Source organism: Solanum verrucosum, unplaced genomic scaffold (assembly GCF_900185275.1).
Source record: "Solanum verrucosum unplaced genomic scaffold, falcon-dt-bn FXZP01000235.1, whole genome shotgun sequence".
In the NCBI taxonomy this organism is placed as follows: domain Eukaryota; kingdom Viridiplantae; phylum Streptophyta; class Magnoliopsida; order Solanales; family Solanaceae; genus Solanum; species Solanum verrucosum.
Window position 1 is genome coordinate 2,491,635 of NW_026019948.1, and position 27,229 is coordinate 2,518,863.

Genomic DNA, 27,229 nt, shown 5'->3' on the forward strand with positions numbered 1-27,229 from the left:
AAGGTCGGTCTACATCTGACTTTCACACCAAACTATAAGTCACAATGATTAACAATTCCAAATATTTAGAAGTATTTCAAAAAGTTATGGTAAAAAAAACTAACACAGTTTTAAAAACTAAAAGTGGAATCATTGAGGTATTCGAAGAATATCGTTCATAATGTGATCAGTAAGTTGTGCAAGTCTTTTGAAATCCACGAAGTATACTACTGCAAGAATTTACAACCCACTACATTTTTCTTCCTTCAAATTTATCATTCATTTGGAATTTCAAATTTGTTTAACTCTGTTGGATTTTAATCATTCTGAGTTAGATTACTAGTGTAATTAAATTCCTTTATAGGAAAGAAAGTATGGAGAATGAAGAATCTGAATAAGATTATTTTAGTTTTAACAATTGAACAACTTCATTATTTCATAGTTAGGACCAGCTCTTTAGGCAGTGATCTGTGTGTGTTTCTCAAGTTATTAAGCATTCAAATGTCTTATATTTTTAGGGAAATCATTATACTAATTACATATCTGATCACAAAGAGATTCAACATGGAATCTATCACTTTTATCATGATTTAAGTATTTATTCGTCCATCACAGGAAGGTCGATTTGCTAGAATGTCTGGAAAGAATGTCAACGCACCAATCCCACCCATTGCTTTGGTTAGTGAGGAAGAAACTGAAGAATCAATGTTCAAAAAATTTATCGAGACTAAAGAGAGGATAGCTGCAACCAAAAGGAGACTTGCAGTACTAGACAAAACTGAATGGATGCTACGAGAGAGAATTATTGAGGTTGACATGGAAACATCCTCGGTGAAAAGAAAGATTGCAAAAATTGATCAAAAGATAATTAATATCACTAAAGCGTCTGCAAGGATCTCCGAAATTGAATGGGACATTAAGAAACTAATTTTTGGGAATGCTTCCTCCATGAGGGAAAATGGTAAAACAAAAGAGGGTTCAGATGACGAGAGCACTGGATCGTCACCTGTCGCACCCTATTTTGAACCGGCCGAAACAGTTCACAACATAATGTGGCTGACACTCGGATTTTGGAAGCTTTTGGGTAGATTTAGGTTTATGTAACGCATTTCTCATGTTTGCCATGTTGTTTTTAAATTTTTATTGTAATCAAGAACTACGCGAGACTTGAGCCCATAAGGGGTACGTAGGAAGCTCTTTTCGAGCCTAGTCTCTCTATTAATTTCGGGAAGGGTACGTTTAGGTTATCTTATGTAATTCGAACTACGTCGGGCCTGATTTCCTTGGTGGATACGTAGGCAGCCTACTTAAGGCTCGGTCCCTATCTTTTCAATTTTTATTCTCCCTATTAGTGAATGATTCTGAAGAATTTCACCTACAAAAGCATATGAGTGGAAGAAATTAGCAAAATGATTTCTTTCCATTTGAGTCCTCAAATTCACCCGAAATATTTTCGTGGATTAATCTGCTTGAAGCAAAATGACACTTGTGTGTTTATTTTTATGTCATCTTATTTGCATATCTCGTTAAAAACAAAAACTAACACATATATCTTTTGAATTGTTCTTCTCTACAGGTAAAAACTGATTTGTGTTGAAATCAAATTGGCCGACCATCCCTACTTTACAAGATCTAAAGTAATCATACCATCATTCCCTGATCATTCTTTGGAGAAAGGCAAGAACAAAATGACTGGTACTTCTGAAGAAATAGGAATAGTGGATGTGACCATCAGAAATGTTGAACTCGTTGATCAGAGTGAGTTGATCTCTTAATTAATACAACGAATTGCAGACATACAAGAAGAGCTTCAACAGACCAAAGATCTGGCAAAACTGGTCATTGCATCGAATGAACCCCCCTTGAAACTAGAAGACCTCATCCTTCTTTTCCAACACTAAGTTCCCCATTACCCAACTATTTCCCTACCCATACCACAGGACCCATCACTTCCACCCCTAATCCTCATACCATTGACTTAACTGTATCCAACGCTCCTTACGCCATCACTTCCTACCAAACACCACCACCATTCCCAACTCAGAACCAAGAACCTAGCACTAATCACTCCCAAATCTTTACACCAACCCACCAAATCCCACCCCTAGTCTCTAATAATCCACGTGTTTTGCCTAGCCAGCCTGCATACCCTTCCGTAACATTCTAAACTCCACCAGCCTATACAATCCCTGAGCCATGTCCTAGCTTTCCTGTTCAATCGAAACTGGATCACTATGAAGAAATGGAGAAGGAGTGGAGGTTGAGAGAAGAAAAATGCGAACAAGAAATGAATATTATGAAGGATGCCATCTCCGAGGCAGTAAAAACTGTCCAATCTTCGAGGAAGATAACAGGACTTAAGTATGAGGACCTTTGCATGCACCCTGACTTGGAAATACCCGAAGGTTACAAAATTCTAAAATTTGAAACCTTCAATGGTATTGGCAATCCCATGGCTCAACTATGAGCATATTGTGACCAACTCGTGGGTATCAGGAAAAATGATGCATTAATTATGAGGTTGTTTAGTCGAAGCCTCAGTAGGAAGGCGTTAGAATGGTTCAAATCTCAAGAACTCCGTCAGTGGTCTACGTGGGAGGCTTTGGCCAAAGATTTTTTTTTGGAAAGATTCTAGTTTAATGTTGAAGCTATCCCCGACAGATATTATTTGGAAAAAGTCAAGCAAAAGACCACAGAGGACTATCGTGAATATGCGTGCTGCTGGAGGAAAGAAGTTGCAAAGGTACAACCTGTGATGACTGAAAGCGAAATAACCTCTGCTTTTATTCGAGCTCAGGAGCCCGAGTATTATGAAAGGATGTTGCCCATGATGGGACAGAAGTTTTCAGAGCTGATCAGAATGGGAGAAGCCATATAGGATGGCCTCAAGTCTAGAAAGGTTACAAGTCTCACTGCCTTGCAGGCCGCCTGCTTTTTTTATAGATGTTGAGGTGAGTAAGAGGGTTTTGCTAGCTTGCTGGCTAGCTCGTGCAATCAAGGAAAAATCCCTTCGCCTTCTTTTTCCAAAATGAAAAAGTAAACTACCTTAGTAAGCTAGCTTTGGTTGCTAAGCAAGCCGGGCACTACGCTAGGACGTGGATCGATCATAACGAGAATGGATTTCTCCGTAATGTAATGTAAATGTAATAGAAGAGGCAGCGTCCAGTTCCCCTCCCTTCTCCTTTCCTGAAAGTAGACGACAAGTTTGAAATCTTAACGCCATCATAATCATTGAAAGAGTATCTTTTTTTCGCCACATCGCATCAAGGTGACAGGATTCTAACCTATGGCCCTCTGTACCCAAAACAGATGCGCTGACCAGACTGCGTTACACCTCGTCTCACCACCCCGAAACATATAGATCCACCCGATCGATGAACACTCAAACTGAACTCGCCCATCTTTTTGGAGGGATGCGAGAACCATCTGAGTAATCAACCGTTTTTTTTTAATCTGCCTCAAGCACCCCAACCCTACTGCCAAAAGTCGTCCATATAGTGCATGAGCGCTCACATTTTTTTGCTTACTCTTTCACGTTCATTTCTCAATCCGGCTCACTCCCAGCTACGATTTGGACCTTTCGCCTGCTTAGAAGTGGATTCGAACCACTGACACAAGGATTTTCAGTTCTTTGCTCTAACCAGCTGAGCTACTTGAACCACTTTCCTAAAGTCTGTTTTCTTCATCGAAGAGCGCCCTACCTTACCACTTGACTAGTAAGGGAAAAGCCCTTTACTAAACTAACAAAATAGAATAGATAGGCTTTTTTCGCTTCTTCGTCAAGCTTTCGAGCAGCTCTTTCAACTGCCGCCTAATCCCCCAACATGCTCAAGAACCGAGAGCCATCCAGGGAGCTCACGATGTGGATTCGAACCACTGCTTCTCCTTATTGTCGTGAGCGGGTCTGTCGTCCTCCTCATTATAGTCCTCTAAGAATCCAGAGCATCTCGTCGAAATACATCCTGTCTTTTCACCTTAGTAGTCCTATGCATAGTCAGTACTATAGCCCCAATCATGGCTACTAATAAAATAAGACTAGAAACCAAAAACCACTTTTCAACCGATATAGTTAGGACATAGTTAGGTCGCAGCCCTATCAGGGGGTCGTGTACACATTTACAACCTTTTCGTCGGCGATAACAATGTCGTCACCGATAATGGCTTTTTGAAAACCTTTGCCCTCTATATACTTTATATACTTTCTCAGCCGCACACTAGCATACTAGCATACTAGCATACTAGCATAAGGTGAGTTAGTTTAAATGCAGGCGTCAAACCATTTAGCCGGGTTGGGGGTTGGTGAAGTCAGTATTTGCGAAGGAAGAATGCTCTTCATCTCCCCTCGTCAACCAAGACAGATGGAATGAAAGAAAGAAAAAGTTGCTCCGCAGCTCGCCCAGAAGAAGATAGACCCACCACTATAGATTTGTCAATCCCTGGGCTTGGCCAAAGACATACCCGGCATACTAAGACTAAGATGAATCATTTCAGTTCCTCAACAGGCCTAGTCCCTAAATCCCTAAACTAAATAGGACGCTTATAATTGCGATCATGCCGCATCAGCTCTTTCAGTCACTACTACCTGTGTCGCACCTACAGTGGCAGAGAGTTTGATAAGACTCTCGGATAAGAAAGATCAATCCTGAATAAGCTTCAGCGGGGTTCAAGAGATCCCACTATAGAAGTGTCTAGCCGTTCGCTGAAGGAAGGCATTCTTTATCAAAGTCTCCGAAAGGCGCGCTTAACCTCCTTCCATGATAGGGTTGGGGCAATTGATTGATCCAAAGCAAAATCTAGCTCTGATGGTGTGTCCGCGGGTCCCTTCCTCTCAACGTCTGAAAGAACACTCTAATGGCAAGTCGGACGGCCCAAATTAAATCCCAAGTTTTTCATCTTTTCCCAAAATAAGTACAACTCCCATCGCCTGTCAAACTTTTTCCCTTTCCCAGAAACGTGCTTCTTCCCCACACCTACGACGCCTCACTCTTTCTCCTCCTTCCCCATGCCTCTTTTGACCTCTCCTATCAAGGTCGGCCATGGACCACCGGAAAACAACAATATCCGGTGGTCTCCAACATCATCCACTCATTCATCATCCTTTTTCTAATGAAAAGAGATCCCTACGCCGCCTATGCTTGATCCCAACGGCTCCAAAATCTGAAAAAGTGACGTTGATTTGATCTGTAGCAGTAGCTCTCTATTTTTTGGTGAATATTTTGATTTCAAATTCGTACTTTTGAATCCGATTTCGCCTATAAAAGAATGGCGTCTTCCCATCCAAAAAATCAGGGATCAACATCCATGAACATCCAAAAACAATCGGAAAAACAGGCAAAGAAATCCATAAACGAGCAAAATCATCCGTAAAACGAGCAAGAAAAATCCAATAAAAAATCACAAAACAGCTCTGCTTATTTTCTTGTACTTCTCTGCTTTTGTTTTTGCTTTCGAGTTTTAATTTCGAAGTCGGAATCCTTGGCGTCAAAGCCTAGTTTGCTGCTCTACACAAAGTCAGTAACCATCTAGTCTTTAATTTTATTTTTTTCCTCTGAGTTTACAATGTAGTTGTGAAAGTGTTTCTCATATGTTTTTTATTGATGGCGCTCTACACTCCTGGTAATTTCACTAATGTATATATGTGTATGAAAAGTTAATATGGGTAGTGATTTTACCTGAAGAATATTCTCAATCTAAAAAGTACATTAGCAGATTCAATAGTTATCTGAGTTGTTTGCTGGCAATTTGATATACTTTGTGTAGTTGTGTTGTTCACATTTTTCCAAGTAGAATAGATGTTCTCTCCCTTGTGACTAAATTCTCGGATCTCGATTAAGTTATGCACATTTTGTTTGTCCGGTAGCACATTACTTTTTTTTATCTTCTCGCTTTGAATCTATTGGATTGTTCTTAATATGAGTTAGTTCCTAAATGACTAAGTCGGTTGCTCGGCCATCTGCCCCTGTTTTTTTTTTCGGGATTTTTGGTTCTAATATTGAAGATAAAGAAAAGAATCTTAATTTTGCTCAACACATGTGAAATAGCTCACAGCCAGTGGTTTTTCTCTACCTATTTGGTGCATTTTCAGTAGTGCTTGCTTTTGTCTGTTACCTAGTGACACTTTTCTCGACGACATTAAAGATGGGCATGTTTAGATTAAGCGAGTTACTAACTGTTTAGGTATCTTCACATAGAAAAAGAATGGACAAAATTCGTAAATATGGCTGCCTGCTCCTCTATATCAGACTAAAATGTACCATTTACTTTGCTGAAAATCTGCAGATTTCAGTTTGTAATAGTTGTTATCTCATTGTGAATTTGAGAGATTAAGTTACTTTAAGCTCTATCTAATAGCTGAATTAAATATATATATATAAATTTGTCTTCCATCCTCACTTGATAAGCAAAGTATTTTGTAAAGTAGAAAAGAGTTTGAATTCTTTACACCAATATGTGTTTGCTGCCATTAAAACTTATATGCTAAATTGATTTTGAGGTCATGTACAATCTAGTTTAACAAGTTTGATGTATCCCGGAGCGATAACACATGAAGTTTTTGTTATATCTATGTATTAACAGGTTATGCAATGAAATGATTCATTTTATCTAGTAAATATGCATTAAATGATTTTGGTTTATCTTCATGGTCGAAATTTGTCGAATCATCTCATATCTTTGTTTAAAGCCATTTTTTGTCATTTGTTGAGAAAATATTGAATCAAAACGCTAAAAGTCTGAGTTTAAAGAAGTCTACATTCGTATATGTTCATAGCATGCTTTCCTTTGTTACATTCCATTAATATTGTCTTAGTTGATCAGCCGATATCATGAACCGCCTAAATTAGGAACAAATGGCTAAAATCCTATCATATTTGTCTCTTGTTAAGACCATGAACTGCTCGATAAAAGAAGAAGAATATCCTTAGCTAGACAACAAGTATACTGTTAGTTAGGATGTACTTCTTGTGATGTACCGTTGCTGCTTATTTTTATGTTTAGTAAGTCATAAAACTAAAGTTTAGATTTGTTTGGATAGCTAATTGCCTGACAACTTTATTACGCGTGGTGTAAGTTCTTCTACCTAAAACGTGAATGACTAACCATATTGAATTAGTTGGGACATTTGCTTAACTACGAAAAAATGGTGAAGTATTTGTATCATTTTGTGTTCACTAATTTTGCTTATGGTCGTGCTAATTTTTTATTTTTATTTTTATACATGTACACTTGGGAGCGCGTCTGGAGTTGTAACACGACTCTGGCCTGGCTCATATCGGAAAGGCATTAGCAGTTGTATTTTCGCTCAAGTTTAGCATCCGCATTTCGTCGTCGGTTCCGTCATAGAGCCGGGCTTACAATTCGCCTATAAGGGATATGAGTCTAAGATCTTCAGTTCCTCACCTTCCTTTTTACTCTAACTACATCGCTTTGTCTATATATACATATATTGTTATTATTATTATTTTTTCTTGACTAAATCATTTACGTATTCATCACCAATACTTTTCTTGGGTTATTGCTCTTTGTGAGGGTTCATAGAAATCAACTAGTGACAGCAAGACCGACCGCTTGCCTTCTTTTTTGGATATTTGTGGCTTATGTGTGCTTAAGATGGGTAAAGCTTTCTAACTAGTTCCTAGTTGCTTTGTTAAACGTTTTCTTTTGAGTTACAGAAAAGATTTTTACAAAAGGGTCTTCTTTTGAAAAGATTTCTTAAGATATTGCTGGTAGATTTTGAAGCTTTAGTAGAAGCCAGAAAGATCATTTTTATTGCTCAGAAGTACAACGTTTTGAGCTTGAAAATGTTGAATTTTGAGCTCAAAAGAGGAGGAATTTGAGTGTAAAAGTCGCAAGTTTTCTGAGGCTCAAAACACAACCCTTTTTTTGTGAACATTGAAGTGCAAATGTTTAACTTCAAAATTGCAGATTTTGAGAGCTAAAAAAAAAAAAAAAACTGCAGTTGTACAACAGCCTTAGTGCAGGTTTTATGTGTATATTTTTTTGAACAAAAATGCTATGTTACAAGAGTTTTTATGGTAAGTTAATTTGGGTTCAAAATGATGTATTTCTAGTTTAAAAAGAGTGCAGATTTAAGCTTACAAAAATGCAGATTATTAGCTTTAAAATCGCGGATATTCTTAGTGTAAAAATGAGGTCTTTTCCTTCTAGTTTCGAATACCATTTTGTGGGATCTAAAGGTATATATCTTGTAACTAACCACTATACTTTGAGAGTTTAAAAGTGCAATAGTTTGAATCCAAAAGTGTTTTCAAACACTACTCTCAAAAGGGAAGAAGAAACGTGATTTTAAAAGGCCAAATTGCATGATACAAGGCTTGCTAGAATTATTACCCTTTTTTTGTGTCTTAAAATATACATACGGCTTAAGTTATTTATTTCTAAAAGGACCAAAATGTTTATTGGCTTTACTTATCGACCCTTACTTAGGCCTTTATGTTACGAAAACTTATCATTTAAAGACTCTCAAAATGACTTTGAGATTAGTTTAAAGGCGAAAATAATTACCTTTTAGGAAATGTGTGTATATTTTTAAGAAAACAAGTAAGAAAGTAGGCCTATATATTTTTAACAAAAATAAATAAATATAACTATAGAATAAGTCCCAATAGTTAGGCCCATTTTATATTTTTTTACATCACCCCTTTTGAAATTATATTTACTATTATCACTTTTCAAATCAAATATTGCTAAAATATTTTAATTTCTTAACATGTTATTTCAAGATTTTAGATATACCAACAGGTTCAAAATACAAGGTACATACATATATATGTCATACGCAAAAACGTACAAATTCTATATTTTTTTTAGTTTTCTCTATATGTAACTTATTATTTTGATACACTTCATATATTATTTTTTTCTCATATCTACTATCACTTTTACAAATGTTATTTTTTTTTATAAATCTCTACACTTTAATATACACATTATTTTACTACATGTTTGCAACTCGACTACTATCTCATTTTATTTTATTCTTTGTCCTAATTCTATATAAATAAAACAACAAATTTTCCTATCCTTTAAACTCAACATTTATTTTGGATACATTTATATAAGACACGTCTATATATTATTTTTTTTAACATAAAATTGTCATACACTTTTAGTTCATTTATTTATTTATTTTTCTTACCGTATGATAAACATACTACTGTAATTTTATCTAATAGACATATATACGTCGTACCTTGTATTTTACTATTTTCTTAAACTAATAAAATTTACTTACCATTGATGTTAAAGCAAATAAATAAACAAGTTTTCCTAATTATATTTTCCTAAATTGAGTTTAAGAACTATCTTCGGATAGGTTCTGAGGGATGCTTAACACCTTCTCCTCGAGTAATCAAAACCCTTACTCAGAATCTCACTGGTTTCGCAAATCAAAACAGAGTTTATATCTACATATTAAAAAAAAATGGTTTTCCTAATATTTTCCTTAAAATTCAAGTGGCGACTATAAAACAAAAGTAATTTTTCCAAAATCCGAGTGTCAGCCACATTATGTTGTGAACTGTTTCGGCCGGTTCAAAATAGGGTGCGACAGGTGACGATCCAGTGCTCTCGTCATCTGAACCTACTTTTGTTTTACCATTTCCCCATGGAGGAAGCATTTCCAAAATTTAGTTTCTTAATGTCCCGTTCAATTTCGGGGATCCTTGCAGACGCTTTAGTGATATTAATTATCTCTTGATCAATTTTTGCAATCTTTCTTTTCACCGAGGTTGTTTCCATGTCAACCTCAATAATTCTATCTCGTAGCATCCATTCAGTTTGGTCTAGTATTGCAAGTCTCTTTTTGGCTGCAGCTATCCTCTCTCTAGTCTCGACAAATTTTCTGAACATTGATTCTTCAGTTTCTTCCTCATTAATCAAAGCAATGGGTGGGATTGGTGCGTTGACACTTTTTCCAGACATTCTAGCAAATCGACCTTCCTGTTAGGGACGAATAAAAACTTAGGAGACTTTTTAGAGTAGACGGTTTATATATTTCTGAGAAACTTGGACAACACTTCAGAAGTAATTTGGACGGACTTTGTTATTGTGAATTTTAATATATGCTTAAGGTGCTCTAAGAAACAAGAGTGGATTAATTCTGCTTTAGACAAAATGACACATCACAACATAAAGCAATTATATTAGGTAGCACACAAACAATTTATATCGCGTCCTAAACTTGTGACCTTTTTATGCCAAAGGTGGGCCTATCGAATTGAAGGATGTATATGTCTTTTTAAACCAATTCATTATCCCGAAAATATTTCATTAATAGCATTCAAAATGTTTGACAAACATAAAATTTTGGGAAATGAGTTCGAAAAGTAAATTACAAAGCAAAATACAAATAAAGCAATCCCACGCAGGGGATGATAACAAACTTCAAGCTCATCCTGATCCTTCCACAAGTTTGGTCCTCTTGGCGATGCTGACCTCTTCCCACATAGTATATCTGTTCGCCCATAGGTAATCTCTTGCCAACCGAGCCCCTTCCTGGTGTTTGAACCTCTCTACCGACTGAATCTGCGGTTCCATGCTATCATACAATTTTGACATGCATCGTCTGGCTCTTTGTAGCTCTTGCTTCAACTGAGCTATGACTTTGGCATTTTCTGAATGTCGGCGCTAATGATCCAACTCATTCTGATCAAACTTCTTTTGGAGTTGATGAAGTCGAATTTGATGTTTGGCTCCAACATATGCAATAATATGGGGAACAATTGGACCGGGTTCAATAGTTCCGGCGAGACTCTTCTTTAATCATTTCCTATAATCCTTAGAGCATTCAGGACGAAACCTATTTAGCACCGGCTCACCCAATACCCTTCGTGTTTTCCATAATTGAAACATTTTTTTTAGTAAAAACGACTTTTCTATTTTCATGATCTGTCACAAATCTTGTCATGTCTTCGATTTGAGGAAGCTCTTGTTTCCCTCTTAATTGTCTAAGTACGCAAGAAGGAGCATATGGTCGAGTTCCTCTCAACCCAGCAAATATCAAGTAAGGGGCCTTCCCACTTCGGATCACAATTTGTTTTGTTACTACCAAGCATGGGATCGACTACTGCACATTTTCCTCTCTCAAACTCTGAAGTCTCGGATACCAAAACTCTTGGCCTCCAGTCCTGTTGAAATTATTACGTTGCACCCACCAATCGTGACTTTCGAGTGTGTTCGGTCTTTCCAAGGGATCTGGTTCTGTTGGATCATGAGTTTTGATCAAGTGTCTCATCATCCACCATTGAAGTATTAGGTTGCACCCTTGAAAGAAACGTGTGCCACTTTTACATCTATCTAATGCCCTGTAAATGTCAGCAAGGATCATAGGAGCCAAATTGTAGTACTTTCTTGCAGACCCGTAGCCTACTCCATTAAAAATAGCATGAGTAACCATTACTACACTTGGATGGATGATGTAGTTTGGTCCTTGGGGAAACACCATTGTCCCAAGTAGGCATATTGCAAAAGCGAGGGGGCGTGTTTCCTTCCATTTTCTTGCGAAACAAACTCCTCTTTGAACTTCTCGTAAGCTCTTGCACGTCCGAATCGATAATACAACTTCCGAAGTGGAATATTTGACCTGGGAAGCCTGTCCATCCATTCAGCTTCGACGAGTGACAATTTTTCTTTGATTTCGGAAAAATCCCATACCTTTGGAAAGAGAAGATCAGTATCGCGTTGGCGTTTCCTCTTGTTGCACATGCCAACACTTTCCAAATAGTTGTGACATTTCCAAAGGATTGTGACTTCTTGTAAAGGTCATGACTTTTCAGACAATACACAAAACGATTGCTCATACTACCCTTTGTTGACTATAAATAGAGGGGTTTCCTCTCATTTTTCAACCACAATTTTTTTAATCTTCTACTCTTCTTCTTCGTCTTGCATTTTAATAAATTTTGTCTGATTTATTATCGTTGAGTGAGTTTGAAGTTTAGCGAAATATGAGGTACCATGTATGAATAAGAGATATATATGATGATCCACATTGAACATTCACAAAAGAATCAGAAATATTATTTTATGCAAAGCTTATTATTAAAATCTTAGCTTAAATTTTCTAAATTGATAATCACTTGCAACGCACGTGTCAAAAAAACTAGTATATATATATATATATATATATAATTTGTTTCAAATGAGAAGATATCAGGTAGTTGTTTTACTATTTGGCTCATATAATTTATTTATTTGTTCTATTAATTAGATTTCTTAATATTTTGAGTCATTCATATGTCTTTTTTTTTTTTCAACACGTTGGTTATTCTTATAAATTGATAGGTGAAAGTTTATTTTATTATCGCCTGAACAAATACTTTGATTCAAACGAATATTCATGAGTGATATTAGTGATATAACATATATAATAGGTAAAATATATTCTAACTAAATCAATCATGTCTAAATTAATTTTGTTTCCCTTTTTGTTGGTCCTAATTATGAGGGAAAAATATCTTTTTTTGCGGTGGGGTAGCTTGCGTAAACTTAATAGGTGCCATTGTTATAGTTTGAAGCTTCAAAATTTAAAAATTGAAGTTTCCCAAAGAACTCTGTTTCTAGTGAGTATTGCTACAAACAATCGAGTACATAGTGAGAAAATTAAATCTGAAATTTAGAGTGATCTGGTGTAATTTTTGTTTAGATATTCTAGATGGATATGGTATTGAGTTTAAGGAAAAAGACAAAGTTAGTTTTTGTATAATAGTATATAATTTTATATAGTATTGTATATGTATATGGGGGAATAAGAACCTCTTATAGTTTTGTATAATGTTTTGTGTATTATTATATATCAAATATATGTTTTGTATATTGTTGTATATCACATGTATAATGTTGTAGATCAGTTTCTCAAAGGGAAAATTACATAGTGTGACAAACATGAGTTATGTACTTAATACACATAGCTATAGTATACTTAGAAGAAGTACAATTTGTAGCTATACTTAGGATTTTATAGAAACTTTTCTCTCCTATCTCTCTCTCTCTCGAGATGTCCTCTCTCTTTGTATTTTCAGCCTAATACAATGTTCCAGATTGCAAAAAAAAAAAAGATGTATTTTGCTTTGTGTGTTTATCAATTGTATTCTGTCAAATATAGGCAAGCCATTTATATCAGACAAGATATGATGGAGACCTCTCTTCTTCCTCTTTGATTTCATATTCAAACTCTAAGTATGCTTAAACAAGGGAGAGATATAATATTGTATCAATTATACTATGAATGACTATACAACACATAATGCAAACGTATAACAAGGACAAAATACAGATTAATACATTGATATAAATCTATAGTCAGTTGCAGTTACACTTAAATATAGTATTTGTACAAAGTGGATACACAGGAACAAATGCACTTGATACAATTGTATTAATTGATACACTTGATACAAAATGAATACACAAGGAACATATATTGAACCACATTAATTTATAAAGGGATTTTATGAAAGAATAGCTAGTTACTACTGTTATTGATTTATTAAACCAGTGAATATTCTTTATAAAATTGTGTGTATTTGAAAGTTTGTAATAACATGTAATCACAAATATTCATTTATAAAACGAACGTGTTTGTATTTGCTCATTTGGTAAGATTATATAAGAGTTGAGGAATTTTTGATAGTTTTCACAAATTAATTACTAGACATCCAAATTGTTTGTCCATATAAAATTTCGACTTCAAATCAACCTCTCAAATTACACATTTAAAATCATGTCCAAACGCGCACTAGGTTAAGAGTCATTTTGTATGACATCAGTATGAGCACCAAAAGCTTTGGAAGCATTGATGAAATCTTTGTAGAGAATGGATTTGTAGAGAGGTGGATTAGAGTCATTCAATAGGACTTTTGCTGGCTCAACGATGCTGTTGGGAGTCGGATTCACAAATATGGCTATTGATGTTCTTGCTTCCTTTGAATTTGTTACTGCTCTATGCTCCACACTTCTTAGCTTCCCGTTACTGATTATCTATTTCATTCATTAAAATTACACAAAAAAAGATAAAATTAATGTGAGAGAAATCATGTACACATGTGCATAATGTGAATGTTCATAAATAAATATACCCTTTAACTTAACTTCAGCTATCATCTATGTTGTCCTTCAACTTTGGGTGTGCATGTATAAGTAGACATTTAAACTTGTCTAAAATTGAACAAGTAGATACACTGTCCTACGTGGTATAATACACGGAGGAAGCCACATAGGACACAAAATTGTTATGTAGGACGCCACATAGGACGAATGCGTCTATTTGTTCAATTTCTTAATTACAAATATAAGTGACTATTTGTGCACACTCAAAATTGAAGGGCATAGTTATCTTGTAAAACCAAGTTAAGAGACATATTTATGTATATATTATATCTTTTTTATAAGAAAAAACAATCATATAATCTTATATATATAACGTCTATTATCAGTTTAAAAAGTATATTAATAGGTACATACCTCTAATTGATTGCCTATGTTGACAACAAAGGCATTAGGCACAGCCTCAACACACATCCACTTTCCATCTACCAAAACTTGAAGTCCACTTACATTATTGCCTTGATATATTATTGTTATGAGGCTTGGATCAAGATGTTTTAGTATGCCTAAAGTCAGGCTTGGATCTGGGCATGCTGGATAATTATTTGCTGATAACAATTGAACTTCACTTTGTTCATTAAAGTAGCCTGATTCAATTCCTAATCCTTGACATATTAGCTCCAAAATTGTCAAACTTAGCATCCTTATTTCCGCTACATATCTTCCCACAACTTCTCTGTTATCAATAACAAAATACATCACTAATTCAATTCGATTTCTACTAGATTATTGTAGTACGTAGTCTGTTTAGCCAAGCTTCTAAAGACTTGAAAGTACTATATATATAAATATTGTTCTTATTTTAGAGATTTGAGATGTTTGACAAATTTTGAGTAGTAGCAGAACTATATTTCAAATACTATTTTTTTTAATATCAGAACTATATCGGAAAACCTTAGTCAAACACAAATTGTTGCTCTAATATTATCAAAAGCGCTTTTAAAATTGATTAACTAAACACAAACTGCTACTTTTCAAAAAGTACTAGAACTACTTGTGAAAACCTTAGTCAAGCACAAATTGTTGCTCTAATATTATCAAAAGTACTTTAAAATTGATTAGCTAAACACAAACCGTTACTTTTCAAAAAGTAAGAAGATTTGAAATTTTAGCCCAAAAAAAATCTGTAGATCCACCAAAATGGGATGAAAAGTGGTTGAACAACTATTATTATTGTTTAATTACCTGTAGGTAGCTGGTTTATCAGGCCAGCTTTGCATGCATTTCTCAAGAGGGTGACAAGGGTGTTTTATATTATCCCTCCATAAATGAACACCATTTTTAACTTCTTCCTCACTCCCTGTGAAGATCCATCCTTTTCTGCTTGCTACATTTACTTTTTCTTCATCAGTCATGTTGTTGAAAAACTCTTCAAAGGTTGACAATGTTTGAGTCGCCACGTTCTCTAGGATTCCATGGTTGATCACCTATATAGAAACAGATTCAGGATTTGAATATAATGAATTCAAGTTTGAAATTCTATCACATGCGTACAATTAAGAAGATTTGGACAATCTATTATTTGTTCACATCAAGTGAAACTTTTAACATATACTAGATAATGTTGCCCGTGCTATGTACGGGCCCAATAATATAAATGGTATGTTTTGGGGCTAATAACCGAGTTTTTGAAGCGATTGTTTGCGTGGATAAAGGAATAAGTTTTTTTTATCACAAACTTGTACTTTCTTTGACGCTATTTAAGGCATAATAAGACTACCCACATACAACATTTTGTAAATATTTTATGTTGTCATTATCATGATTTATAATATTTTTACGATAGATTCACTTCAAGAATCAGTGGAATTTTTTGTATTTTTTTCAAAACATATTTTTAAAATTGATACTAGATACAAAGACATAGGATTCAAACAAATAATAACTACAAATTACATTTCTAAGTTTTTTTCATATCCACTTCCAACAAACTAAAATAATTAGTGTTTTGTCATAAATTATCTACAACAGACGAAGCTAATCGGTTACCACCAACTTAATTATATTTTGTGACTAATAATACTCAATAAAAATGATGCCAATCTATTTTAATTTTTTTGGGTTGAAAATCTTAGTGGACAAAAATCTTGCTACAAAGTTTGTGTTCTCTCACTAAAAAGATGTGACCCGTGTAAAATGGAATATTTTTCACAAAAAAATGAATCATTAATGACAATTTTTTTAAAACTTTGTTTGGGTCTCGTAACCTCTGCTCTTTGGTTCATCACTTTGTTGGTAACCTGCTCACTATGCAATCACTTGCAAATCACACAAAGATGTAAATCGTATTAGACAAGTCCCATGCGACAAGCTAATATATAACTGAGTAGTTTGGAAGAAATTTTTGCCGTAGCTAGCAATTTCGTTGTTAAAGATCACATCTATTGTAGTGATTTGTAGATGTTGAAGTTATGCCTCATTACATTATATTTGTCCAAATCTATATATCTTGCAGTCATAGAGTAAAGGACAATACTTATTCAATTTCTTTTGTGTTCAAATTCTAAACCGATCGATGAGGCGTTGCTGGATGCTTTTAATCAATAGAGTACGAAGAAATGGAAATTTTTTCATCAAAATTACTATATCATTGCATCAACTCCATAACTTGAAATTTGAAAAATCTGATTTTGATTCTTAGATTCTCACACCAACAAAACTGACCTTGTGTTTAGGTGAGAGTAGATGACCTTCACCAATACTGCTCTAGCTAGGTGAATCTGAGGGAGCAAAATAGAAAGGATGAGAGTCACGTGCTAGAAACGGAGATTTTTCTCACCATGAATCAACGAGAAATATTTATTATAAAAATATGATTTTAATTTTCACTCATTTCCCTCTGAATCAGCTTACTTGGAAAACACATAGGAAATAGATTCTCACTGAACTAATGGAAAGCTTCCTAATTTTTCCATATGAAAATACTACTATTTTTTTCTTTTCTCACTAACTCAATCAAAATATTTGTGAGAATAGCTACTAAATATTTTTTAATAGAAAAGGTTAATTGAAAAATAATAGTAATTTTTTAGTAGCGAGTTATTAATGATTGAAGTAAAAAATAGTACAAGCCACTTCTAAAGTGGATCCTATTATTGTGAAAGTGAAGAAAAGAAAGATTAAAAAAACATCTGTTGATGAAATTTCTACTAAGTTTCAACTTTAATTGTCACATTCTTTGAAAAGTAGGATTTGAAATTTCAGATTTGACTTATACGTATATTTAATAAAAAAAAGACCTATAATTTTGAATTTTATAAAAAACAGACTCATGCCCAACATGCATGTGTTGGAAATCTTATAAAAAACAACTTCTTGAAGAACATTAGTATGAAATTGATAAAAGCTTGAGGCGTGCTAGACATTGTTCTTAAGAAAATTTCAATCACTATTGATGTACCTGCAGAATTCAATAAGCTCTTCTAGTATAAACTAGGAGCTAAAATCTAACAAAGATTAAAATAGAAATCCAGCTCAAGACAAAAACATATCAACTATCACAAATTTTAAAAAAAAACAATAATTCATTTAAAGATAATGAAAATTATTCTCCCAACAACATGAAGAAATTATTTATACACTATAAAGGGTTGGAATAAAAGTTTTGATAGTTTTCACAAACTAAAAATATAACTTAAGAGATCCAAATTTCAAACCAACCTGATTTCAAATCACACATTTGAAATCATGTCCAAACGCGCCTTGGATTACGCGTCATTTTGTATTACATCAGTATGAGCACCAAAAGCTTTGGAAGCATTGATAAAATCTTTGTAGAGAATTGATCAGTAGAGAGGTGGATTAGAGTCATTCAACAAGACTTTTGCTGGCTCAACAATGCTGTTTGGAATTGGATTCACAAAATAGTGTTTACTGTTAATATTTTATTGAATACAAATTTAACCGCGAATATATAACAAAGTTATATACTATATAATAGGTTATAGGTAGCTATTCGTCAGTAGTTTAATTCAATTTCTACGTGATTGTAGTAAGTAGTTTGTTCAGCTAATCTTCTGAAAAGTCAAAAAGTATATATTTATATATAGAGAGAGATTTGACGTATATTGTTTGTTCATTCATATCTAGTGAATATTTTAACATATAGTCAAGGTCGTCTAAGATAAGTTACTAAATTTGAATGAACTTATCTGGCTACATCCGCCTCTCATAACATATGCAATCTTTTTTAGGCCGGCTAGACTCTAGAAGTGGATTAAAGATTTAGAGACATCGAATTCAAATGAGAATATACATTGCAATTATCTCATAATTTAGTGAATATTTTAACATATAGTACTCAAGTTCTAAGGTAAAGTTACTAAATTCGAATGAACTTATTTGGGTACATCCGCCTCTCATCACCTACAATATTTTTTAGTCTAGACTCTAGAAGTGGATTAAAGATTTAAAGACATCGAATTCAAATGCGATTCAATTTAATTATTTTATACACATACACACAAACATACATACACACACATACATATATTTATTATATATCTTTTTTTCATATATAACATATACGGGGTTTCAGGTCAACAATTTAAATTCATACTAAAATTTTAAAAACCTGCTTGTTTTTTCTTGAAACAACAACATATGCAGCACAATCTCATAAGTGTAGTTTGAGAAGGATAAATAGTACGCAAACTTTATCTCTATCTTTACATGATAGAAAGATTGTTTCCTCATTTGAGAAAAAAGGAAATTAGTATACCTGGAAAAATCCAAATTCTTGACCAGCTTGCAAGAGTTGCTTGATTGTTTCAATTTTTTGTGATTTTCCAAGATCAATGACTGGGATTTTGTTGCATATGGGTATAGGGGCATCACCTGGTCTTTCTTCTTTGGAAAATGTAAAGCACTGAGGCACACATTCAACATTGAACCATTTTGTGTTATGTTTCTCCATAATTGCCTTCAAATCTTCTTCTATTCAAGCAAATTTAAATATGGATCAGTGTATCGAATGAATTAATAATAATTAAGTACATGTGGCTGGTGCTTATGTAAATAGTTATTTAATTATTTCTTTATTGATTAAATTAAAAAAAAAGAATGAGACATGTATACTTTAATTAATCCAACTATAGCCCACAAACTCCCATGACTATTTTATTGCAAACATTACATTCTTAGTTACGTATCATGTTATCACTCCAACTTTAATTATTTTTTTTGACATTGAATTGTTAGAAAATATTATAAACACAACTGTTAATAATTATATAGATCGAGAACACTTATGTAATATAGTAAAATAGGCAAATGAGGTGTGTACCTTCATTCGCCATGGCAATGAACAACTGAAAATGAGTTGGCTTGAGTGTTCTTCTACTTAAGCTTATGACGGCTGACACCTTATAAAATATGTCTTAGATTAAGACAGAAGAAGGGATTTAATCTCATAATTATAGACTTAAATGTCTTAACCTAGTGTGTCTGCCCATTACGGGTTTGCTGGTCTTCAACAGGCCTACAATATTGTCAGCCCACACATATAACATGAAATTGATACAAGCCCGTTAATGGAGAGGTAAAAAAAAAAGATAAAATCATAAAATTTCTCACAAAGACATTTGAATTTCTCACCAAAATTTCATAATAATAGTCATGCCAAAATTTCATCAAGATTGCATGATAAATTATCATGTCAAAACCTCATTGATATATTGATATGTCTTGCAAAATATCAATCAAGGCTTGGCTAATTTTTTTCTATAAATAGGCATATGTTTGTAGAAGGAAGAATATCCAATTATCATTCATTTAGTATTCTTCCTTTTTAGTTTTTTAAGTTTTCTAAGGAGAAGAAAAGAGTTAGAGGGTGTTTGGTTGACTTAAAAGTTGGTCAAATCTACTTTTAAGTCAATTTTTGACTTTTGAAAGTGTTTGACAAATATAAAAAATAATTTAAAATGAGTAAAAAAATGACTTAAAATAAGTTAGGAAGTGTTTGACAAGGTAAAAAATAACTTAAAATAAGTCAAAAATCAAGAGTAGGTCTCCCTTACTTTTTATTTTTTGACTTAAAAATCATTTCAATTACTTTATATTTTTTACTTAAAAACTATTTTTTTTAAGCCAATCCAAACGGGCTCTTAATCTTGGTCTCTTTTTCTAGTCTTTTTCTTGTATTAATTTTTTGTTAAATCTATTTTTAGTAATGGAGTAATCTCTTTGTGTTAGGATAGTTGATGAAACTTGATATCTTTATAATACTACCATCTGAATTTTGAAATATCTTGGCCTGATTTATTTTTTTTAATTTCAAATTGTGCTGGAAGAATAATTTTCAATTAGTCATTTTATCATATTTAAATATTTTTTTCTCTAAGTTAGTTTTATATTAATTTTATGACCACACACCAATGCCGGACTACTAAGTACTAACAATTATATCATGCATTTTGAAGAACAAAAATAAGGTGGAACTACATAAAAACATATACAATCGATTTTCTTGTATGTGATAGATTTTCTTATAATTGTTGAAAACATTCTTTACTTTTCATTTTCATATTATATATGCAGACATTTTAAAAAGACTATGCATTTGCATCCTAATTGAAATCACTCAGAAGTTTTGAAGAAGAGAAAATTAATGCATTAGTTATTATATAGGGATAAGAGTCTGAAAAATACTCCAATTTTGGTCGAATTTGTTGTTGCAATACTAAACTTTCATGAGGACCTATTACCCCTGAACTATTTAATAGTGTATTTTTTACCCCCTGAACTATTTAATAGTGTATTTTAAAGGTATATATGTGTCCACGTGGACACATTACTATTTATAATTTTGCATTATTTTTTATGTCCACGTGGGCAAATATATATGTTTAAAACATGACTTTCTATTTGATACCTAATGAGCATATAAATTTAGCTTCAAAGTTTTGCTTCTAAAACTATGTGTTGCTATATTTCCAGTTTCTGACAGACTTTAAACTGTCTAATTACAGGAACTTCCTCACTCTATTTTGTCACTTTTGCTTAATAGGGGGAATAAAATGAATCAGTCTTCCTATGCTATGGTTTTTTGAATGAAGAAGATTAGCTACTAAGAAGCGAACTCCAGCGTCCTCTACATATGATAAACAATGACATGCTAATCTTATATACCAAAACTGAAACTTCTGCTATATTATTTTGGTTGTATTATATTAGTTAGTATTTGCAGATCGTTCAAATCGGCATCATACTGATGTCTGTTGTACATGTTCTGAATATTTCTAATAGTATATAATATAATATATGATATTAGAACGTAAATTGAGCTTTCAACCCAACAAGAGAATACTCAAAAGAAGAGAAAAGAGAGTCCACAATAATAGCATTAAGGCAATTAACTACGTTCAAGAAAGGGTATAGGAATTAAATATTCATTCCCTCATTTCATACAAGAACATACAACATCAAAAGAGGAAAAAAGAAATGTACAATTGATGTTTCTCATGGCAACATTGGAAAGTCGAGAAGTTGTGAAACCACTAGAATTTGAATGACAGATAAAAGCAGAATGTTTCCAACAACGTCTGCAACATTCTCCTTTCCTTTTCTCTCAACATTTAATTTCTTCTACTTTATAGATGATTTGTTATAGTGTACAATTAATAGATTCAATAAGCATACTTTGTTTCTTACTTATTACATCATCCTTTTTACTATTACACACATAATTTAAATAAATTGTTTCCTTGTAATTGTGCTTTATATATTTTTCAGCAATAAAATTTATCATCAACGGTGAGCACATTTATTATGTTGGGCCCGTGCTCAGCACGGGCCATCCCCATCTAGTATATGTATATAGGGAGGAAAACAAGTGGCAAAGTAGGTGTATAGTCAAATGGAAGTGTTACCGGAGCAAAAAGGGCAAAAAAAATTGTCAAAAATTTCAAAAGGGCACATCAAATTTTTTTTAAAGCAAAAGGGCAAAATCGCTCCTGACGAAGCAATTTCCCTTAGACACAATGACGAAAAATCGCTGCCCTAGCAGCGATTTTGTCTAAAAACTTTTTTCCTTTTTTTTTAAATTAAAAATCACAATCCTACCAGCAATTTTGTAAAAAAAAAAATTATTTTATTAAAAATCGCTGCCTTAGCAGCAATTTTAAGTCAGGATTTTTTTTCCCTTACACATTGCTGCAGGGGGAGCGTTTTTCATGCCTATTGTTAATTATTAATAATATATGTTGACACCCAATTTTGGACCTCCACAATATAAATTAATCATCGAGCTTCCTAAATTCTAAATGATTTGAAATAATTGACTTTATAAGATTCAAAATATATTTTCAAGTCGTTTTAAGTAGTTTTGTCATTGTTATAAATGATAAAATAATAAATATAATATTTTATATGATTATGTGTCCAATTAGTATATTTTACGAATATTCAAAAATTGTCTCAAAAAGATTTTAGTTTTATTTAAATATTTGGTTATTTAGCTTAATTAATTAATAGCTTATATTTTGAGTTAATTAGTTTATTAAGGTAATTATTTTGTTTCGTTAAAATTAAGAAGCTCATTAATTAATTTATATTAATTCGTCTTATCTAATTACTAGCCAAATCTATCCTAATTAACTTCAAATCGGCTAAGTTTTTATAATACAATGATAACCACTTTTCACCGAGTCTTTAGACTTATATTTAAGGGCCATTTTTAGGCCAATAATCTCAACATTCCCAGCAACCCATTCTCTAAACATTTCCCACGAACCAATTCTTTCTTCCAGCCCACCATTTTTATTCTTATTTTTTAAATGTCCAGCCCAACACCAAAATAATTTCAGCCGACCAGCCCATTTCCCGTGTCCATATCCAGCCCACAAAATACAATAATACCAAAAGAAACCAGCGTCAACAACGTACAAAACCAACTGACCCACATGTTCTTCTTCTTCCTCTTTCACGCGAACAACGTGAACCCAGAAACACTTCAAATCCAGTCCAGCAAATCGCGAAGCCCAGCAGCCTCAACCTTGCGCGTGCGTCTCCCTCATTCTCTCGTACGAAATCATCGAGGTGTCGAAATCTCCGCACCTCAAGCATCCTTGTTCCAAATCGGACGGTTCTCCTTTCAATTCCGTTGGGAATTTGTACTGTCCAACTCTCCAACCTTATCCCTTCAAGACCAATTTGAATTTGAAATTCGAATGGGGTCACCCGATTTCCCCCCTATTTTTCTGCCCTAATTCCCCTCTATAAAGACCCATCGTCTTTACTGTTTAAAGGGGATTTTTGGGGGAGGCGGCAGGATTCTCGACCAAAAAAAAAAAAAAGCATAGGTCATATAAGACATTTGTTAAATTTTCATTCCCAAATACACTATTCTGATAGCCAACAAGAGAGCGCCCTAAGTTCAGGGGCTCTTGGTTCCATTCTCTTCTTGGGCTGTCTACAATTCTTAGTTTGTTAGAATTCGTCGGAGTTCGGCGAAGATAAAGTTGGAGGTGGAAGTGCTGCTCTCAAGTCGTTGTCTCAGTTCCTGCTCTAGAGAAGGTAATACTTTTTCTTTCTCTTTCATTTTGTTCCAATAATTTGCATTTAAGAATCCTCTTGTTCGTGGTTTCTGTATGCATTTTGTAATCTGATGTGATTTAGCTGCGTAGTTAGGATTTATGTGTTATTTTTTCTTTCATGTCTAAACAGATTGTTGCAATTGATTAAGCTTTAGTCTCATTAATTTATGTCTGTTATAGTTAGATAATATTATCTCTTACTAGATTAAGTCATGAAAGTTAATTACCTCATTCTTTTGTTAAGTAGCTACTTTTATTTCTATCCAGGTTATTTAATTATGTTTAGCATTTAATATGTTGCATTGCTTCTTTACTGCCAATTTATTGCATTCGTTTCTTAAATATTTGATTTAGGTGTTAATCTTGAGTTCTCGACTGAGAGTTAAATTTGTTTTGTTAAAAAGATATTCTATTGATTTGTTAAAATTTAACCTTGCTTGAAAACGCTCTCATTTACTTTTGATGGTGTCATTTAGTTTGATAAGTATTATTCTGTTTGTTTTTGATAGTATGTAAGTTTAATGTTGGTGTAGGCTTTACCTTAGATCGTTATCTCTATGGCTTAATGTGATATGCTTTAATTGAATTCATTATTGCATTTTGAGTATATTAGCTTAGGTTGATTTCATCATGAAATTTGCTACTGATTTCTATTCAGATCAAATGGAATTTGTCCAAACCATGCATGATCAATTCATCTCTAGTATGATAATGATTCTTGGGTAGAATAAATCCTTCCATTTATTAGCTAATGTGGTGAAAATATTTTGGGCATACTGGAAATATGAATTTATGGTTTCAAAATTATTTGTGCGCATTTGGTAATCGATTGGAGGTCCCTTTCTCGTATACTAATCCTTATTACTCGTTTTGTTACATGTGACGCCATTCGAGTCCTTTGGACTCCATCCTTGCATCGAGTTGAATTTCTTCGAGTCGGCCTCATCATGTTCAAGTAAAAAGGGAGAAATTACAGGGGCAGGGACTGATGTACAGGTCCTGGAGAGGTCCAAAACGGACTGTATACATGCTGATATACAGCAATATACCTTGATATATGTTTCAAAATATTGAATTATAGGTGGAAAAACGAATTGCAAGTACTTGGAGGCTGAAATATATTGTATACGATTGGTATGCATGCCCATATACACGAAAATGAGTCGAATACGACCCATATACAGCAATATACCTTTGTTGTATACACAGGTTTTGGGAGCGAAAATGGGCTGAAGGAGGCCCAAAAACACAGCAATAGGCCCAAATTTGACATGTTCTTCCTTTCCTTCCTTTATTATTTTATTATATTTGACTAACGTTTTGATTATCTTGTGGTTTAATTTTGATTAAATTCCCTAAGAATGGTCATTTCATTTTATTTTCAAATTAAAGTATGCATTTATTACTTAGTTTTTTTTTATTTTAATATTAGTCTTGAAAATACTTAAACTATCCCCCTTTAGTTTATTTTCCCTTTAAAACAACTAACTAAAAAATAATTAAAAATTATATATATATATATATATATATATATATATATATATACATACATATTACCTGGTTAATATTTTCTCAAAAAAATTTAATATATATATATATCTAAATACATAATAAAAAGAGTTTTCCTTACCCAGTTAATACTTTCTTAAAAAATTAATTAGTCAAAGTCATCTTTAGTCAAATCGCCGGTCAACCGCAAGTTAGCGGACATTTCGAGGGCCTAACACCTTCTCGGAATGTACATTGAACTCGGACCCATTTTCAATTGATTTTATCTGTTTAAGTCTTTTGAAAACTTTAGATTTTTTCTTGATTTTTTACAAAAAATTAAGTGGCGACTCTGTTCTTTTGGAAATTCGATTTCTCTTAAACCATAAGTTTAATCGATTTTTCAAAAACTCAGTCATTTTCCTTTTACATATCTTTTTTAAATAAAACAATATAAAAATGATAAACAAGACGAGTATACTCAATAAAATTGCTGAAGCATGAGGAAAATTGAATTATATATCATAAATAATAATAAAAGAATATTAAAAAGATTTTTTTTGACAACAATTTAAAGAAAAAATAAAAATAAAATTTTACTAGCAGCGATTTTTAATTAAAAAAAAGAAAAAAAGTTTTTAGACAAAATCGCTACTAGGGCAGCAATTTTTCGTCATTGTGTCAGAGGGAAATCGCTTCGTCAGGAGCGATTTTGCCCTTTTGATTTTTAAAAAAATTGATGTGTCATTTTGAAATTTTTGACAATTTTTTTTGCCCTTTTGCTCCGAACTCGTTAATATATTAGAGATTCGTCATCGTAACAAAAGAAAATGGCATTTTGCAAAAAAAAAGGGTAGAACTTAATTCCATGTTATGTTATGTTATGTTATGTTACGTTACGTTACGTTCATGCATCAGTTGCACAACTCACCTTTGTCATTTATGAAATACAGCAAACATGCAAACCTATTAACAGAGGCTTATCTAGATTTTTGAGATGATGGGTGCACTGTTATAAAAAGGTTGATCTATGATATAAATTTGTTTGGTTCGACATTTAGAATTTTACTACTGAAACCATTAAAATTATAAAATTATAGGTCTAAAATTAATTCTTATATATATACCAATTACCATTTAGAGAAGTGTTATCTAATTTTAGAAAGAAAAATAAAACAAGATAAATATAAAATTCAAATTTCTAACCTCGCGGAGAGAGGTGCACCCAGTCATAATCGCATTATGTGATACTTCAAGTGTGGGTTCACACATCTATATTTTAATATATTTTTTTAAAATATAATACTACTATATATGATCTGGGAGGGGACCATGGGTTCACGTGAACCCGGTGACCCCCTTAGATACGCCTTTGCCTATTAACACAACTATATGTCATTAAAGTTGTCCAGATGGGAAAAAAAATTAATTTCTTGGATAATCAAGGGAAGCTAGCTAGTAGAAAGAGAGAAACCGGCTTCCACTCGACTGATAATTGAATTTTCGGGAATTAGAAGGAAAGCTCAGTGAGTGTATGATCATTGGTCTGTAGACATTTTTCAAGATCATTAGCTTTCCACGAGAGGTGTCAAATGAATGAGTTGAATTAAATTCATGTAGCAAAATAAGCTAATTAAGTTGATGAATAAACAGGTCATGGACTCACAAAAATTACATGAACTGAAACAAATTTGAACTAAAATCATAACTCAACTCACCTGGTACTTACAAAATTTTAATTAGTTTCTTTTTTTGTCGTTCTATAATTTTTTTTAACTAGCTAATGCATAAAAAAGAAATTATTTATTATGACTATATATAAATATTGGCAATTTCTCATTGATTAATTTAAGCTACATATATCAGTCTCATTTCAGATGGATTGGATTGGACAAGTCAAAATATGTTGAACTAATAAATGTACGGGTCACAAACTTGAACGGATCATATTTTCATAAGCTAATTTTCTCGCCCCTGGCGGCAAATTGCAATGCTTTCATGCTTGTTAAAGTTGATAAACAGAACAGAAATCCTTTTGCTTTCCATAAATATTACTCCATCTTTCATGTTATAGGCATTCATAGTTTGTTAACTTGTTAGGACTT

The 27,229-nt window shown here is 33.1% G+C and overlaps 1 protein-coding gene across 1 annotated transcript; it reads right to left on the reverse strand.

Moving 5' to 3' along the window:
- Positions 1-13,740: 13,740 nt before the first annotated feature.
- LOC125813626 (hyoscyamine 6-dioxygenase-like) lies at positions 13,741-19,018 on the reverse strand. Its single transcript, XM_049493099.1, has 4 exons — positions 18,824-19,018; positions 15,289-15,530; positions 14,461-14,779; positions 13,741-13,977 (listed from the first exon to the last, which is right to left on the reverse strand). Exons 1-4 carry the CDS (start codon positions 19,016-19,018, stop codon positions 13,741-13,743), a joined length of 993 nt encoding a protein of 330 aa, XP_049349056.1.
- Positions 19,019-27,229: the final 8,211 nt, after the last annotated feature.

Bases quoted from the DNA above. Each gene is read 5' to 3' on its own strand.
- LOC125813626 (XM_049493099.1), bottom strand. From the start codon at position 19,018: ATGGAGAAACATAACACAAAATGGTTCAATGTTGAATGTGTGCCTCAG. The intron at 14,780-15,288 runs GTAATTAAACAA...TATTGATAACAG, and splicing joins GATAAACCAGCTACCTACAG to AGAAGTTGTGGGAAGATATG. The intron at 13,978-14,460 runs GTATGTACCTAT...TGAATGAAATAG, and splicing joins ACATAGGCAATCAATTAGAG to ATAATCAGTAACGGGAAGCT.